General features: G+C 35.4%; 1 protein-coding gene across 5 annotated transcripts in view; it reads right to left on the bottom strand.

Moving 5' to 3' along the window:
* Window positions 1-13,997, bottom strand: part of LOC143253497 (urocanate hydratase-like) — a 46,876-nt gene extending 32,879 nt beyond the window's left edge. Inside the window, exons 1-3 of one of the 5 annotated variants that reach the window (XM_076507490.1) lie at window positions 13,742-13,997; window positions 5,711-5,920; window positions 4,796-4,926 (exon numbers count right to left, since the gene is read on the bottom strand). In XM_076507490.1, the coding sequence (XP_076363605.1) occupies window positions 4,796-4,926; window positions 5,711-5,845 (266 nt within the window). In that variant the 5' untranslated portion in view covers window positions 5,846-5,920; window positions 13,742-13,997. Of the gene's footprint in view, window positions 1-4,795; window positions 4,927-5,710; window positions 5,921-13,313; window positions 13,408-13,741 lie in introns of those variants that run through there. The other 4 variants (XM_076507487.1, XM_076507488.1, XM_076507489.1 and 1 more) reach the window with 4 other exon arrangements.
* Between the last annotated feature and the right edge of the window lie 4,345 nt (window positions 13,998-18,342).

The following is an 18,342-nucleotide window of genomic DNA, read 5'->3' as shown; positions in this document are numbered from 1 at the left end:
TGCTTTTCTTAGGTGAATGTAGACAAACTTGCGACTTCAGTTGCGAAAACTTGACAATCTCGCATATCATCTACCAGGCCAGGATATTCATCTTTCACTGGAAATCTGCTCAATGCATCTGCGATAGGTATGTCTTTACCTGGTTTTCCAACTAACCTGATGTTGTACGGCTGTAGTTTTAAAAGCATTTTCTGTAGTCGTAACGGAACTTGTCCCAATGGTTTGTCTTGAATACGGACCAATGGCAAATGATCTGTCTCCACTGTGATATCATTTCGGCCATATAACAAGTGATGAAATTTTCTGCAACCAAATACACCTGCTAATAGTTCTTTCTCTATTTGTGCATACGCTCTTTCTGTTTGTGTTAGTGTTTTAGATGCATAGACAACTGGTTGATTGTTTTGTAATATCACAACACCTAGTCCACCTTGTGATGCGTCACATGACAATGTCAACGGTTCATTAAGTGCATAATATCTCAGAACTGGAGCTTGGCTGAGAGCAGTCTTGAGCTTTGAAAATGCCTCCTGCTGTGGTACATCAAAATAGAATCCATGCATTTCTTCTGTCTTCTTCTTGACTACTTCTCGTAGAGGTTCAGTTAAATCAGAATAATTAGGTATGTATTTGGACAGGTACGTAGCCATTCCAAGCAGTGTTCTTACTTCGTCGCAATTGGTTGGAGTATGCATTTCCTGTATTGCACACACTTTTTCATCAGAAACTTTGATGCCGTTGCCTGTGATCACATGACCTGTGTAGTCTACCTCTGGCTGGCCAAACAAACATTTTGATAGTCGAAATGTCACATCATTTTGTCTAGCAGTTTCCAACGTGTTGCGTAGCACTTTACAATGTTCAGGTAGTGTAACAGTATCGAGTAGCATATCGTCAAAAATGTTATTCACATGATCATGCTCCTGAAATATTTCTTCCATCGCTCTTTGGTACAATTCAGGACTCAACTTAATTCCCATCGGCAAACGTAAGTACATATAACGACCCCACGGAGTGTTAAAAGCTGTGAGTAACTGACTATTCTCATCGAGCTGTAGCTGATAGTATCCAATGTTCGCATCTAGGACAGTAAAATACATGCTTCCATTAATACGGGTAAGTACATCCTCTAGTGTATTGATAGGGTGGTATTCTCTCAGTAGTGCTTTATTAAGAAACTTAGGATCAATGCAAATTCTCACTGAGTTTCCATCTTTCTTGTGTACAACATGTAGTTGACTACACCACGGTGTCGGTATACCAACTGGTACTTTCGAAATGATCCCTTGTGACTCTAAAAGGTCTAACTGTACTTTGGTTCTGTCTCTCATCGCTACAGGAATCGGCCTAGCAGCCTGTGACACAGGGCCATCTTTGTAATCTGGGTTAATAGACAATGTACATTTTCCCGGTATTTTGCCTACTCTGTCTGTGGGAAATCTGTCTTTATACTGAAGCAAAATTTCACGAATACTCTGTGGCACTTTGTTTATATTAGGAACCGGGCTAGGAACTCGGAGTCTGACTGAGTCTGGGTTTTAGTACACTTATTTGATTTATCAATCGAAGGGGTATTCATGAAGGGGGGCGTACTTGTGTTGATTCATGAAGGGGGCTTTGAACAGTGGGAATCTCGGGACCTGGAGGTAGCCTATGTTGTGAACTCCGATCATGTGAGTATTTACCTTGTACATAAGTACTAATTGCATTTACTTTTTGTATTAACCCCAACTTAGTACTAGATTCACCTCCAAGAAGATTAGGTACATCACCATCAACAACTTCACAATCAATATCATACATTTTGCTTTTGTGAATAACAGTAAATATAGTTTTTCCAACAGGTGTGATCTTATGATTACCAAATGCTTTTATGGTTACCTGTGACTTAGACAAAGATAATGAACCATGAGGTGCCATGCGATCAAATGACTGTTTACTCAATATATTACACTCTGCCTGTGTGTCTATTTTCATACGCACTGCACCTTTACCCTGTTCATATGGGGTACTTAATATGACAGACCAATACTCAGTAGGTTTGTTTACACCAATGGAGTAAATATTCAAAGAATTCATACTTTCCTCTACATTACACATTTCATAACAATCATTATAATCATTGACATCTTGAAAATAATCATCACATGTGTTTACAAAATGTACATTTCTATTCTTATTTCTACACATGACAGCAAAGTGACCTCTTAATTTACAATAATTACAAGTTTTCTCTAATGCTGGGCATCTTTGTTGACTGTGATGTGGTAGTTTTCCACACCGAGTACAGTTCCTCTGTGGCGGTCTCCGTGTCGTGGCTCCTCTGTAGACCTGTGTGCCTCGTCTTTGCTGGTTTCTGGAACCTTGACTTCTGTGGTGACTACGACCTCTGCTTTGACCTCGACGTACATAGTTTACATCTGTTACGGTACTTGTGGATCCTTCGATTTCCTTCAGTGATTCTAGTTTCTGTTCATGGTGATGACATTTCTCTATAATCTGTTTCAGTGTCAGATCATCTGACCACAGTCTATCTCTTAATGCTCGATCACTGACGCCTACTCTGATTTGTTTACACAACTGTTGTTCGAGAGTATCACCATACTCACAGTTCTGTGCTATCTCTCTAAGTGCACTGATATACTGGGACACAGTCTCACCTGGTTGCTGCTTTTGGTCCTCAAACTTTTTCATGTACAACTTTGTTACCTTGGTTGGCTGAAAATAGTTGTCGAATTCTCTGATTACATGTTTATAGTTCTTCTGTTGAGCTTCTGTCAGTCCAAAATTGTCGAAAACTGTCGTGTATTTCGACCCGAGTGTGTACAACAATATAGACACTTTACGTTCTTCTGTTGCCTCTGATAACCCTGATGCTATGAAGAAAATCCGAAAATCTTGTTTGAGATTCTTCCATGCTGCACTAGCATTCGTCTTGTCATTAAAAACAGGTGGCTTGAAACTTGCCTCCGCCATTTTTCTGGGTAGAACACGTGTGTTTCCGCGAGAATCGTATCTCGTACGATTATGTCAATTTACAGTTTGTGAACGTAAAGTTTGTATTTATCTTGACTGTGTGTCGCTTCTAAGGCACAATTTAAATAAAACTTCCACTTCTTACAACCATGTTATGTCTTTGGGTTCTCTTAAAACACTTGTTATCGAGTAACAACAAAACTCAGACGTGCCGCAGTTTCCTGTACTTTATTTAGAATAGCCTCGCACATACAAAATACTAAGTGCTTTTTGGCTAATAATGTCACATACATAACATATGCCATTAAAGCCTCAACCTAAACTTAAAAAGAATCCTAAAACTACCACTGTCAGTAGAACCTAAACCTAAACTTAGGAAGTGTTCTAAAATCACCATTATGTCAGTAGAACCTCAACCTAAACTTGGGAAGCATCCTAAAACTACCACTGTTATTAGAACCTCAACCTAAACTTAGGAAGTGTCATAATATCATCACAGTATGTGTTTTTTGTATCTTTAGGCATTGGACTGTTTCATTAACAACAACCTAGTGTGAAGCTGTAAAACCATCTTCAATTCTTATGTTAACATGCTATTATACTAGATAAAGATAAAATATTTATCAACTCATCTTAAACTATAACATACAATGAATACAGAAGCCTTTAAAACACATCTATTTCAATTATTTCACTGGGGAGGTCATACATACTGATTTGAATTTCACTGTTAAGTCCAATATAGATATTCTTTCTATATACTAGATAGCAAGAGTTATTTCTTATTTGTTTCATGATTAGCATTTTATTCCTCTGTCAAAAAATAGCATAAAAACTGATGAAGGCTTAGTATTTTAGTTGCTTGTTAATATTTGACAACTTAAATTTTATAATTTATCACAACTGTGATTTTTTATACTTTCAAAATAATTACTCCACCTTTTGAAAACATCTAGTGGGTTTTTTTAATGCAATTTCAGTGCAAATTTATTATATTGGAGCTAAAAAAAGTGAAAAGTAAACATATATTTTATTAGACTAATACATACAATTTACATCAGTAGTGTTACAAAGTACAAACAAATAGCAATTATACTCATTTCTGTCATTTCAGTTTTTATGGTCATCCAAAAATACAGTTGCTAATAAACTTTGAAAACAGCTAGGGCCACTGAATAAATATGATTAAATTGAAAAGTTTCTAATCTGTTTGTGGTAATATAGAGAAATTAAAGATGTTTGAGCAGTAACCTGTGTTCTCTTGAGATACTGACCACCTGGAACGCTGAAGAGGCAAGTAAAAGATTCCAATACAAAGTTTACAACAGTTGGAAACAAACCACACATTTGAACATTTTTACAATTTCTTTAGAATATAACTCATGAATATGTTATCATATTATATCTGGGATAAACCTAAAACACTTTTTGAAATGACAGAATAGCAGGTAAACCTGCTTAGGTAAAAAATACAATGAGTAAGAACAGAATACTGTAATGGCTTACAGGTTTGAGAAAAAGCACAACATATTTTGAAAGATTATGAAAACAATTGATTTTTTTCATACTCCAAGATGGGATTGTGAAAAGAGGTCAACAATGTGTGAAATTTCGCAGGTGTGAAAATATGGCTGAATGATGTGCAAAATACAATATTGATCTAAAATCATTAGAAAAAATTCTGATAGAACATCCTACTTGTGAAATCATAAAGCACAAGACATTCATATCTATTACCGTAAAATATTAAAAATAACTTTATTATAGCCCTTTCAGTTTCTCTTAAAGACCTTAAAAAACTTTGATTAAAACAACTTACCTCATCTCAATATCTGGCCGAAAACGATACATATAAATATGTCCATAGTGATTCAACTCATCAATAAATTCTTTTATTAATATTCTGTGCATATCTGAAGGAAAATACCTCAAAGCATTTTTTATAGCCAGCTGTAGAAGAAGAACATATTAATTTTAGGATCTTAAAATTTTCATTCTTTGTAAAACTAGTTTCACCTTTACCTGACAGTTATTTAATATCTGATTCTTTTTTTAACAATAATTTATTCTAATACCAATAACTACTCTTGCACATATTTAATTGCAAAATAATGAACACTGGGGTAGAATGGTTAATTCAATTAATCAATACAGTTAACTACACATAAGAAACAATTACATCAGCTAATATCAATTAAAACTGTAGATCAAGAAAATTACAATTCAATCAGTTAATCACACAAAAATAATCAACTTATTGAAATTAGTGTTTCATATTATTTCTTTTATTGTGATCTCACAAACAATATACCAAGTTTGAGATAATGGAATAACTCAAATGATAGAACACTAACAAAGATGGAAAGTGTGTTACAACAAGAAGTTTATTGAGTTAGGGATAACTAGGTAACACAACTGATAAGACAGTAATACAGGTGAAAGATGTGTTACAATAAATGTTTACTGAGTTTGAGATAAGGGGATAACCCAAATGAAAGAACCATAACACAGCAGTCAAGTAATTACACAGGCAGATTCTTCTGAGTTATACAAGGCCAAGTGATTACACAGGTAGATTCTTCTCAGTTATACAAGGTTCAGTGATTACACAGGTAGATTGCTAAAAGATTTACTGAAAAAATAAATTGTCCTTACAAGAAACTGCTCTTACTATTATTGCATAGAAATGTTCACATAGAAGTATTAATACTGAACAGTGTTTTGAAAACAATACCTTTTTCTCATAAGGTGTCAGAGGAGCATTTCGTACTGGAGCATGAGGCACATTGTTATCTCTGGGGTTTGGTTGAGAAAGTTGATCAAGCTGTGTAGGAAGTCCCTTACATAGCTCCTCTAAACTGATTACCATTGTATGTAGTATTATACCTGTATCTACCACCAAAGATCAAGTAGTATAGCTTGATGGTTTAATTTCTTACAACACCTTAGATGGAGAATATAAAAATAAAACATTGTTTTTAACTTTCAACTTACCAACTTGTTATTATAAAGGATATTAAAATATAAAAACTGTTACAATACTCAATCTAAACAGAGGAAATTGCTAATTTCCTATATAAAGTATACAGTATATCCCATGAAGTATTAATTGCACTTTTTATAGCATTTCTGTTCATGTTTGTGCAACCTGTATGTTACTACAAATCTGTAAACAAATATACAGTAAATTTGATGCATACATATTTTTAAAAAATATGTTTATAAAACAGGAGAAGTAAATGCAGAGTACGTACCAACAAATGTTTGACAAAATGTATTTTTTATGCTTCTGTTAGTCTACATAAGATCTCTTTTGCCAATTTAACATTAAAAACATTTTTTCTCACAAAAATAATCATTTGATTGACAGTATTCCAATATTGGTTCATCATTATGTACTGTCATAAGCTCTACTTTTAATAGCAATTGCAGCTTGAAACATGTATTCTTGCTGTACCATATGGAAGTTTTCCGGTCAAGTTGCCTCATCCAGTACCCAAGCATTTGTATTCATTCCAACTCATTTTTCAGGAATTGGATTCTCAGATTTTTGTTGTAATTGCACACTAGATGGTTTATGGAATGCAAATAGGAAACAATATTTACTTTGGACATGATGGCCATACGATACAACCTTTTTTAATGGAAACGATGCTGCAGGGCTATTATCCAATAGAGCATGACCAGATGTGACAGTAATGTAAAACGGCATGAAAATCACTTCAATGTAACAAAGGTTTTTGTTCACTTTGTTTAATCAGTGTTTGTTTTTAATTGTTTTCTAATTATATTTTGGTATCTTAAAATCAGTGTTTTCCAAAAACTTTCATTTGTAGTTTTCTGTAAATAACTTAAAATCTGTGTTTTTAACAATTTTTACTTTTAATACTGTAATGAGTATAGTAACATACCAATTATTCTCTGCAACTAATTTCTTGCATGGGAATAAAAACATCAGCTGTCACACATATTACTCTGGCTAATAGGTTGGCTATTTGGACTATCCATCCATATCTTAAATCACATAAGACATTCTATTGACCACTAGGAATTATAAACTATTACACATACTACTGGCTATTGGGTTGGCTATTTGGACTATCCATCCTTATTTTAGCTTGTAAATAAGATGGGAGGAAATTATACAAAACCACCCTCTGTCAACTATTAGACTTCCCAAATCAAATAGTTGTATTTAATCATCACTCAATAATGCACATATGGGCCATAACTGTTCAAGTCTTTTTATTTATTTACATCAAAGGAATGCAAACCATAACCTCCAAATTCACATTCCGACACATTAATCACCATATTACTCTCATCTCCTGGCTAGTTTGAAAGGCCACAGTTACACACAAGCATATATTAACCACTGCAAAGCGTCATTAAAGACTAGGCAAATCTCAAACAACAAATCTATTGTTAAAATATTTGATTTCGGCTTCAATACTCTTCTTTGAAATTAGATCAATTCATGTTTACTGGAAATGCTAAATATCTTGACTTAATAAAGCGAAAGAACCCTAATATACTATGATTGTATACTTATTACATTTTCAATACATCCGGGTTTCTAATATTAAAATAATGCCTTCCACATTTCTGAGTTTTTACTATTACAACACTTTCTACAATTTGGATTTCTGCTATTACAATACGTTCTCCATGCCTCCCCCCCCCCCAGTGTCACAGTGGCAGGTCTGCAGGCCCACCACGCTAGAAAGCGGGTTTCGTACCCGTGATGGGCAAAGCATAGATAGCCCATTGTTCAGCTTCGTGCTTAATTACAAACAATCAATCATTTACATATTCGGACTTTTACTATTACAATATATATTCAGGTTCATACTATTACAATACCTTCCACATATTTGGGTTTTTACTATTGCGGGCCCGGCATGGCCAAGCGTGTTAAGGCGTGCGACTCGTAATCTGAGGGTCGTGGGTTCGCATCCCCATCGCGCCAAACATGCTCGCCCTTTCAGTCGTGGGGGCGTTATAATGTGACGGTCAATCCCACTATTCGTTGGTAAAAGAGTAGCCCAAGAGTTGGCGGTGGGTGGTGATGACTAGCTGCCTTCCCTCTAGTCTTACACTGCTAAATTAGGGACGGCTAGCACAGATAGCCGTCGAATAGCTTTGTGCGAAATTCAAAAACAAACAAACAAATTTGACTATTGCAATACTTTCTACATATTCGAGTTTTTACTATTACAATACCTTCCACATATTTGGGTTTTCCCAGAAAACATCAAAACAAAAAAAGGAAGATGGACAAGTTCTGTCGTAATCTGTTTGGTTTAATTATCATCTTTGGAACAAGTCAAATATATCTCCGTTTGATCATTTAAGTTTCTTAAATAAAGTATTATTTGTAGTGATTTTCTATACAACAAATTTATAAAAAAAAAAAACTTATAGGTTTACAGTTTATTACCTTAAAAATACCTTATTTTATATCATCTAATCACGTTAGTACAGAAAACCTTGTCTCGATAATCAGTTGTATTACCTGTATATTTATTTATTCACTTAAATCCTGTAAACTTTGTTCACTTTAAAGTTCGAAACGCACAAAAAAGAAGCATTTTTAGTAAGACATTCCAGATGTTCAACAGGCCATATAAAAATAACAACAACCAATTCCTATACATTATTAATAGTTTATTTCAATGTGTTTTGTTCGACGATAAACTCAAAGATAGACAATAAAATATCTGTGTTCTTCCGCCTCCCACTCGGTTTCTATCATCGTAGGTTCGCAATCACTGGGGTTGAGGCCTCTTCAGTACTAAACACTATGCCATGATAAAACTGTAAGTTATGTATTCGATTAATAATTTGCGTAAAATAGCTCGCAGAAAATTAACCAAGTATGAAGTTTTTATTTGTTTGTTGTTGATTTTTATTTTTAAATTCAAACATTTGGCATTTGTTTCGGTTCAAGCTGTATATAACATAGTAAAAACGCTACACCATAATTAACACTGATATGCTACAAAAATTAGGTCCAGTTTTAATTAATCCCTTATTCCTGCATCTGGGACATCACCCAATTCTCAAAACACAACCGATTTTATGAGAAGAAATAAAATAAATAATAAATAACTGCAGAAAAAATAAGAGTTCAAAATCATTTTTTGTTGTTGTTGTTTGGAAAGTGAACTACAAAACACACACCCCGCCTCTAGTGTTCATTTATAATTCATTAACACACTAAACCCTTTGTAAATTCATGACTATTCTGTTACCCCTAAAAAGTTAATTTAATACGCCATCAAAAACCAAGTGAATAATTAAACAGCAGTTCACATTAAACAATATCTGATTAAGTGTGCTAGAAGTTGGTTATTTGAAATAAAATCATTTTCAAACCATGGAACCTATTTACAAACATATTTAAAGTACCAAACTATATAAGCTCGTGTTAGTCAGAAAAAAAAAAAAAACATTGCAGAAATATGTTTTGTCAGTTTTCTTGTAGTAAGAGGCCTGGCATAGCCAGGTGGATAAGGCACTCCACTCGTCATCCGAGGGTCGCGAGTTCGAATCCCCGTTACACCAAACATGCTCGCCCTTACAGCCGAGGGGGTGTTATAATGTACAGTCAATCCCACTATTTGTTGGTTAAAAAGTAGCGCAAGAGTTGGCGGTGGGTGGTAATGACTGTCTGTCTTCCCTCTTGTCTTACACTGCTAAATTAGGGGCGGCTGGCGCAGATAGCCCTCGTGTAGCTTTGCGCGAAATTCAAAAGAAACCAAACCTATCAGTGAGAAATATCCTTGGTCTAAAATACGATGACGTAACCTAATCTAAGTTTGGTGGACTCGCTGCCTCAACTCTATGGATCAAAATTTCTAGCAATTGCTTCAACGACAGTCAATTTTTTTGTTTTATAATTTAAAATGGAATCTTTATTTTGCACAAGTAAAAAAGTCTAAATATTCAAAAAGCTTAGCATACTCTCGTTGTATTTGTAAATGTGATTGATTATCAATTTCTGCTAAATTACGAGTCACATTTGTAGGAGAGAGAGCAGCTAAAGAGTGTATTTGTAAGTAATAATAATAATACAACAACCGATAAAAAGAAAACACGGACAAATTACAACGAAAATATTTTGAATATCAAAAACAGTTATTGACAATAACGTCTTGGCCTTGAATGAAACTAGCTGTGATGAAGGTCGAAGTGAGATAGCAATAGAATACGTCATGAAATTATCCAAAAACAATATAATATGTGAGGTGTTTTCAAAACATGTTTCCTTATGAGAAATATACCAAGTCATCAACCACGTGAGAGTGGACACATTAATTCTGTTGATTTAGCATTTCAGTACTAAAGGAGATATGTTCCATAATTTTGTACAAAATGCAAACCAGTTATTGTTTAATATTGTAAAACAGACTATATATGTAAAAACGGCTCGTTTGGATTGAGAAAGTTTGTTGTTTTTTTTTACGTAGAGGAGCGAACAACGTTTCGACCTTCTTCGGTCATCATCAGGTTCACAAAGAAAGGAAGAGGAAACTGACCGGAAGCTGACCACACGTTTGAAAGGGGTTGCGTAACTGATTGTCGGAATGTAGAGGGCGTGCTTAGATGTTTGAATATATAATTTTATATTATTTATTTTATTATTATTATTTATTATATTATTTTTAATATAAGTATAAAGGTGTTCCTTTGTACTGGTTTATTTTGGGCTTGAGTTGTATAAGTAAGGCTTCTTTAATTTTGCGTTTGTTTATGTTTGTTTCTTTATATAGTGTTTGAGTGTTTTCTATGGTTATGTTGTATTTATTTGACTTGCAGTGTTCGAAAACGTGTGAAGGTGACTTTTTGTGTTCTTTGAATCTGGTTTGCATTTTTCTACTTGTTTCTCCAATATAGAAGTCGTGGCAGTTATCACATTGTATTTTATAAATAATGTTGGTGTGGTGTTTGTCAGTGTAGTTTTTACATAGTATAGACCTCAGTTTTGTGCCTGGTTTTTGAATAAATTTGGTATTAACCGGAATGTCATATTTTGTTACTAGTTTTTGCCAAATGTTGGCTATTTTTCTGCTGATGTTGGAAATATATGAATTCATCACGATGAAGACAAACTTCATGTTCAACAACCACAACTATACACAAAGAAATAGCCTAAGCATGGGCAACCCAGTATCACCAGTTCTAGCCAATATTGTTATGACACAAGTTGAAACACAAGTAATTATTACATCATTACATCCGCCACTATACTGGTACAAATATGTAGATGACACGGTTGCGGGATTCACATCTACAGAGCACAGAATTTTTTCAATCACATTAACGCTATACACCTCAACATCAACTTCACATGTGAACAGGAAGAAAGCAATCAAATATGATCTCTTAACATCAAAATTACAAGAACCGATACACAATTTAAAACAGAAATCCACCGCAAAATCACCCGTATTGGGCTATACATTCCTTGGGACTCAGCACATGAAACGAAACAAAAACTCAACATACTAAGAAACCAAATAAACACAGTCATAACACTATGCTCACCAGATAAAATTAACAACGAATTAGACAAAATAAAACAATACTTCATCAACATCAATAAGTTTCCTCCACAAACCGTTGAAAACATTATACGCACACACTTAGACAGAAAACAAAATCAACCAACAAAAGTAAATATATCTCACGAATCAAAAAATCACAAAACCATATATTGCTGCATATCATATATTCCCGACATCAGCAGAAAAATAACCAACATTTGTCAAAAACTGGTAACAAAATATGACATTCCAGTTAATACCAAATTTATTCAAAAACCAAGCACAAAACTGAGGTCTATACTATGTAAAAACTACACTGACAAACACCACACCAACATTATTTATAAAATACAATGTGATAACTACCACGACTTCTATGTTGGAGAAACAAGTAGAAAAATGCAAACCAGATTCAAAGAACATAAAAAGTCACCTTAACACGTTTTCGAACACTGTAAGTCAAATAAACACAACATAACCATAGAAAACACTCAAATACTAAATAAAGAAACAAACATAAACAAACACAAAATTAAAGAAGCCTTACTTATACAACAACTCAAGCCCAAAATAAACCAATACAAAGGAACACCTTTATACTTATATTAAAAATAATATAATAAATAATAATATATAATATAATTAATATAAAATTATTATTCAAACATCTAAGCATGCCCTCTACATTCCGACACTCAATTACACAACCCCTTTCAAACATGTGGTCAGCTTCTGGTCAGTTACCTCTTCAAAACGTTATTTGCTCCTCTACGTAAAAAAATGTCTCAACCCAAACGATCCGTTTTTACATAAATATTTTTCTCTACAAGTGGGTTTTCTTGACATCACTGGAAAACAAACTGTAAAAGATAGACGATAAACCAAAGAAACTATATCTAAAAACAAGTTAAAGAAATATAACTGAAGAGCACTGAACAATGTCGCCGCAAGCTATCCAGTGAATGGTGTTAATGGCTTCGCTTTGTGGTTCACTACAAAATGATGAAGTTTTACGTTTGTGTTAAAACCAATACGAAAACTCAATAGACCATCTGATGTTTTAGCTTGATCCAATATCTTGTAAATGCATCTCAAATGTTTGTTTGTGTTGAATTTCGCGGAAAGCTACACGAGGGCTATCTGCGCCAGCCGTCCCTAATTTAGCAGTGTAAGACTAGAGGGAATGCAGCTAATCATTACCACCCACCGCCAACTCTTGGGCTACTCTTTTGCCAACGAACAGTGGGATTGACCGTCACATTATAACGCCCCCACGACTGAAAGGGCGAGCATGTTTGGTGCGACCGGGAGTCGAACCCGCGACTCTCATATCACACGTCGAACGCCTTAACCCACCTGGCCATGACGGGCCGAAAGAACTCTTGAAAAAATGTAACTTCAAAATTCCAGCCAGGCCTATTGAACCAGTCTGTATATACATTTTTTCGTATTTATATAAGCTGTGTTATTTGTGCTTAATTGAAGTATTTGCAAGATTTGAAATTTTGCTATTTTATCCCCACACAGGGTAATTATATACAATACTCCTTCCTCACTAGGGTAATTATATACAATACTCCTTCCTCACTATTTTCTATGTAATTCTAGCAAATTAAAACTGTTTCGTAAAATAAAATATCCCTAAAATGACAACAGTTTTTCAACACGTTACACCTACCACTACGGGAAGGAGGAAAAAACATACTGTGTCTATGGTATTATTACCCTGGTTTGTGTGCGGATTTTATGAGATTTTTGTTTTTTGTTTTTTTGTTATTGCAACCTTACCGCATTCTTCGTGTCACTTCGCTATTCGTTCTATCTCTGGATAATTCTTCTTTCTTTTTATCCACGTAAGTGAAAACGAAGACGAAGACAGCTTCTATCAAGTTTATATATATGTATATATAAATATATGTAAACTTTATACTTAAAACGGAGTTGTCTCGCAGGAAAGTAAAATAGCGTTCTGTACCATAACGATTATATTTTGTGCTCAAATAACAAGCACGTGATACTGACAACGTACTGATAACGCGATCACGGACAAAGTGCGTTATTTAGTATTCTTTCAAGTATTTTTATGTTAGATTTTATTTTGCACAAGTTACTTCTGTAATAGGGCATAACCTATTTCTATATATCATACATAATATACACTTATAAACTTTATGCGTCCTTAAGAATATAAGTTATTATGTATTAAATAAACTCACCAAAAACAGTTTACAACCACCCTTCTAACTTCCGTAAACAAGGACACTAAATGCCACTGGTGTACTTCGGATAAAACATCTTTCGTAATTCCTTTTGCCCCCTTCTCCTCCTCGCTGAACTCTACAGCTGCACATGAATGTATTTAAAGTAAATAACCAATGGCATACATCTCACCGAGACCACTTTTACCAATTATAATTCAGTTACATACAAGATGAAAACGAGAATGAAGCTATGTTTACTGGGAGCCCTAGTGTAGGTGTCTTGCCCATTCTTATAGCCTACAAGAAAATCACGAAGAGGAAAACTTGTTGTTTTCACGCTATTATATCACCTGTAGTAATATATTCTATCTAATCAATAATATTTAAACTACAGCCGGTGTCTTCAAACACATAAAACTTGTATAGACATGCAGTTATAAGCCTAAACCAGTAACATTCAACTTGTGAAAAGTATTAATCGTATTAATATAAAATTATACGGCCTAGTACAATCACATTCAATTTACAAAATTTTAGATTGTCCCACGTAAGTTTTTAATAATACAGTGATAATTGGAGGTGTGTGTGTTCGTTTTCGCAAAGCCACATCGAGCTATCTGCTGTGTCCATAGAGGGAAATCGGACCCCTGATTTTAGCGTTGTAATCCCGAAGATTTACTGCTATCCCACAAAAAGTTTGGGAGCGGAGTCAAAGAAGAATGACCTTACGTGAACTCTAAGCTACAGCGTAATTAGGGTCCCTTTTCGAGCTCGAGTAGGTGATTACACTTCTCCGCCTTCTTCCAAATGAGATCTTTAATAGTAACCTAAGATTTGACAATGTATAGAAAAAAAAGTTGTGCTTAGCTGCTTGTTCAAGCTTTCAGGAAGACGTTTATTCATGAAAGATTGTTCATATTTTATGAGAAAAGTATTATGTATTCAAACATCCTGCTAAATTACAAACTGAAAGGATAATTAGGAAGTAATTATAGTTAGAACGTTGCAAAACTTACATGGCTTCGTAAATGTGTAGCGACCTGCTTGACGTTCTCTTCCTAGAACATTGCAGTCTGTTTCCTTAGGCCATGAGTGCGTTATAAGAGTGATGGTCAAATTCCGCTATTCCATTAAAGAGGCCCATAACGTATTTTATATGATGAAATATTTAATAGTCTTTAATCAAACTACAGTATTTTAAAAAAATAAAGTATAAACTATCATAAGGCCCCAGTTTGTTTTGTTTCTATCTCCAGATCAACAAAATATTCAATGTTAAACACGATTAACATATGATATGTGGAAGAACCCCTTCATTGTATATAATAACAAATGATAATAATATTGAGCTTACATTTCTCAGTCGTTTCTCTTATTACTGTGGTTACCTTAACGTTATAAATTATAGTAATAAGACGATAAGTTAATAATAGCCAAACGGTGGAGAAACGACTCGGAAATGTAGGCTCAATTCGAATTCCATACTTGTGACTCAGTTGAAACTGAACACAAAAAGGAAAGTGGATGTCAGTTTACGAAAATCAAAGTAATTAATATACTAAACAAAAAACAGTGGTTTCCCAAGGGCAGAATTCTGTTTTTACAACTTTGTTATTACATTAAGAACATATTCTAGAGTATAATAACGAAAATTTGTCAGCTTTATTTCTACTACTAAAAGGGTAGGCCAAATGATGGCTGACCTTTAAAAAGAAGCATCAACTTAAGGGGCGTAGATTCTGGGGGGATAGGGGGATGCATTCCTCCTTCATTTTAGGTGGGGGATGGTGCATACAATCATCCCTCTACAGTTTGGTCTGTTGAATTGTTTTATTGCATCACAGGCCTACAAACTGTGGGTTTGTTCTGGTGATTCTCGTGCTCTTCTTACCAATCGAATTACATAATTAGGCCTAGATGTAGGCTTTTTCAGTAGCCGAAATATACATCGTAAATATAGGCGTGCTTCTAAGCTTTTCGATCTTAGCGATAGTTCGTAAGTATCAGTCAGTAGGTCTAAGTATACATGCAATCTACCTACGTCTTGTATGTAGTGTAAGATTAAGTAAAATTTTCACCACAACAGATTGAACAGAGCATGAAATTCGAAAATATTACTCCAAAACGTAAACTCCTGTGATCTAGATCTGGCAAGCTTGTAGCTGCATCAATCTTGTGTGTAAATTGTATGGTTTTCCTACGCCATTTGTTCTTATGCATGTCTAGCCAGCTTTATTGTCGAATGGCTTATTATTCTTAGCTGCCGAAGTTTCATCTTGACATCGACAGCAAAAAAAAAAAAAAAGACCCGTAAGTACAGCTGCCGAAGCCACTGACAACAGTGTACGTTTAATGTACAGTTAACGACAGGTTCAGGCTGCTCGGATCCAGACGCACCCTACATCACCCCCTCCGCTCTCTTTAGCCTGAACATCGATTTTACAACATAGCTCATTAGACCTGTGTTTGGGGCCCTCATTAATCCATGAAATTTCAGATTATCACCGCCCTCTAAGAAAGTGCTGGTGCTTTATGGTAAAAGAACAGTATATTCTCTTATCAGAGATATTGTATTTTCTTGTATAATTAGAACACAAAAGGAGCGATTTCAACGGCCTGAAGCCTCTTCTCGAATTGTATTGCTTTGTTTGTTTGGGAATTTCGCACAAAGCTACTCGAGGGCTATCTGTGCTAGCCGTCCCTAATTTAGCAGTGTAAGACTAGAGGGAAGGCAGCCAGTCATCACCACCCACCGCCAACTCTTGGGCTACTCTTTTACCAACGAATAGTGGGATTGACCGTCACATTATACACCCCCACGGCTGGGAGGGTGAGCATGTTTAGCGCGACGCGGGCGCGAACCCGCGACCCTCGGATTACGAGTCGCACGCCTTACGCGCTAGGCCATGCCGGGCCAAATTGTATTGTTAGTTTTTGTTTAGGTGTTTTTATTTAATAGATGTGCTTATAGACGTTATATCACAACGTGTTTGCTTTTGATGAGCTTTAACAGGAATATAATATATTTGTGATTGTTTAAGTATTTTTCGAGAAACTTGCAATTACTTGTGTTGTAACTAGCACACATTATTGTCCCAGCGGTGCTCAGGAGGTCAGTCGGCTCGGTAGTCACCGTGAGGTTCGCGCGTTCGACTTAAATACATTGTACAGTTCAGTCCTACTTCCATTCTGTTTTATCTTCGTTCGTTGTACGTTAGAATTTTTCAATAAAGACTGTATTTTAGCCTGTTGAGTCATCTGGGAAACAAATACCAATTATGACAAGCAAGCGTCTGAAACTTTCCGACATTAGACATTCTGCAAGCCAGTTACTAGTACTACAAGTGACAATGCAGATGCAGATAATCCAACAACTTTAAGAAAGGAATAGAAACTTGCCATACAGAGGAAATACCATGTTCATCAGAGGACGAGTCTGAAAATGCTTGTGCAACTATTGCACATTATGAACCACTAAATAGTTGTGAAAAAGTTTGTGCAATAATGAAAAATCTGACACTCCACAGATACAGTGTGGAAAGCCATATCATCCAGACGCACAACTAATACCACGACAGAAAGCAAAATCTCAAAATATCAACTTCCAGGGCAAGTGGTTTGATGAGTTCCCATGGCTGCACTTCGACAATCAGACTCAAAAAGTCATATGCTTTCATTGTGCCAAGGCAGAAAATAGAGGCCTTTTTACAGGGAAATTGGAGATGCCAGTGGAGTATACCTTCATATCCACCGGTTCTTGCAACTGGAAAAAAGCAAAACAGAAATTCAACGAACACCAATCCTCCTTTCAGCACAGATTCGATATATCTCCAGAAGGTTCACTTGATGTAACTCCAGTGACTGTCCAGTGACATGATGGAAAAAAGAAGCAAAAATAAAAGAGAAGCAACTGTCAGCTTTGTTTTTTCACTGCAGGGCACACAAGACTAATTTAATAATGCAACATGCAGTTGAAGCTTGTGAATGTGTTCGAGATTCTATTCAGTGGGTACATGAACTTGGTGTCTTGCTTCAGAGGCCAGGCGAATACAAGACAATCTTTGAAAATATTGTATCGTCAGACAGCCACAATGGTTCAGTTAAATACATCCGCCCACTGTGTCCAACACGCTGGTTGTGCCGTCTATCTACAATTACATGTGCTAATGATCACTACAGTGACATTGTTGATTCTTTGTCTCAATTAGCAAATGAAAGATCAGATGTAACAGTGAAAGCACGAGGTCTGCTGGACAGATTTGACAAAGGAAAGACAGTTTTAGAATTGTTGATGGCTCAGCATCCATTAGCTGCATTAGAGGAACTAAACCGTGCATTGCAAGCAAAATCAGCCACAGTATCTTGCATGATTGAAGCATCTGCAATGACAGTGGAGCAATTGCGGGTTTTGCGAACAGATGAAAATTACAACAAGATATTTCATGAAGCTGAGAAAAAGGTAACTTCCCTAGATCTGATGCCTATTGAACTACCACACATTCGCACACCCCCCAGAAGGATCACAGGTGATGGCTCAGTACAACATTCTGCAACAGCTAGAGATTACTACAGAAGCCAATATTTTGAATTTGTGGACACAGTCATAGAACATCTTA

This window comes from Tachypleus tridentatus, chromosome 6 (assembly GCF_004210375.1).
Source record: "Tachypleus tridentatus isolate NWPU-2018 chromosome 6, ASM421037v1, whole genome shotgun sequence".
NCBI lineage: Eukaryota > Metazoa > Arthropoda > Merostomata > Xiphosura > Limulidae > Tachypleus > Tachypleus tridentatus.
The sequence above is the reverse complement of the archived record's forward strand: the minus strand, read 5'-3'. Positions and strand labels throughout refer to the sequence as shown.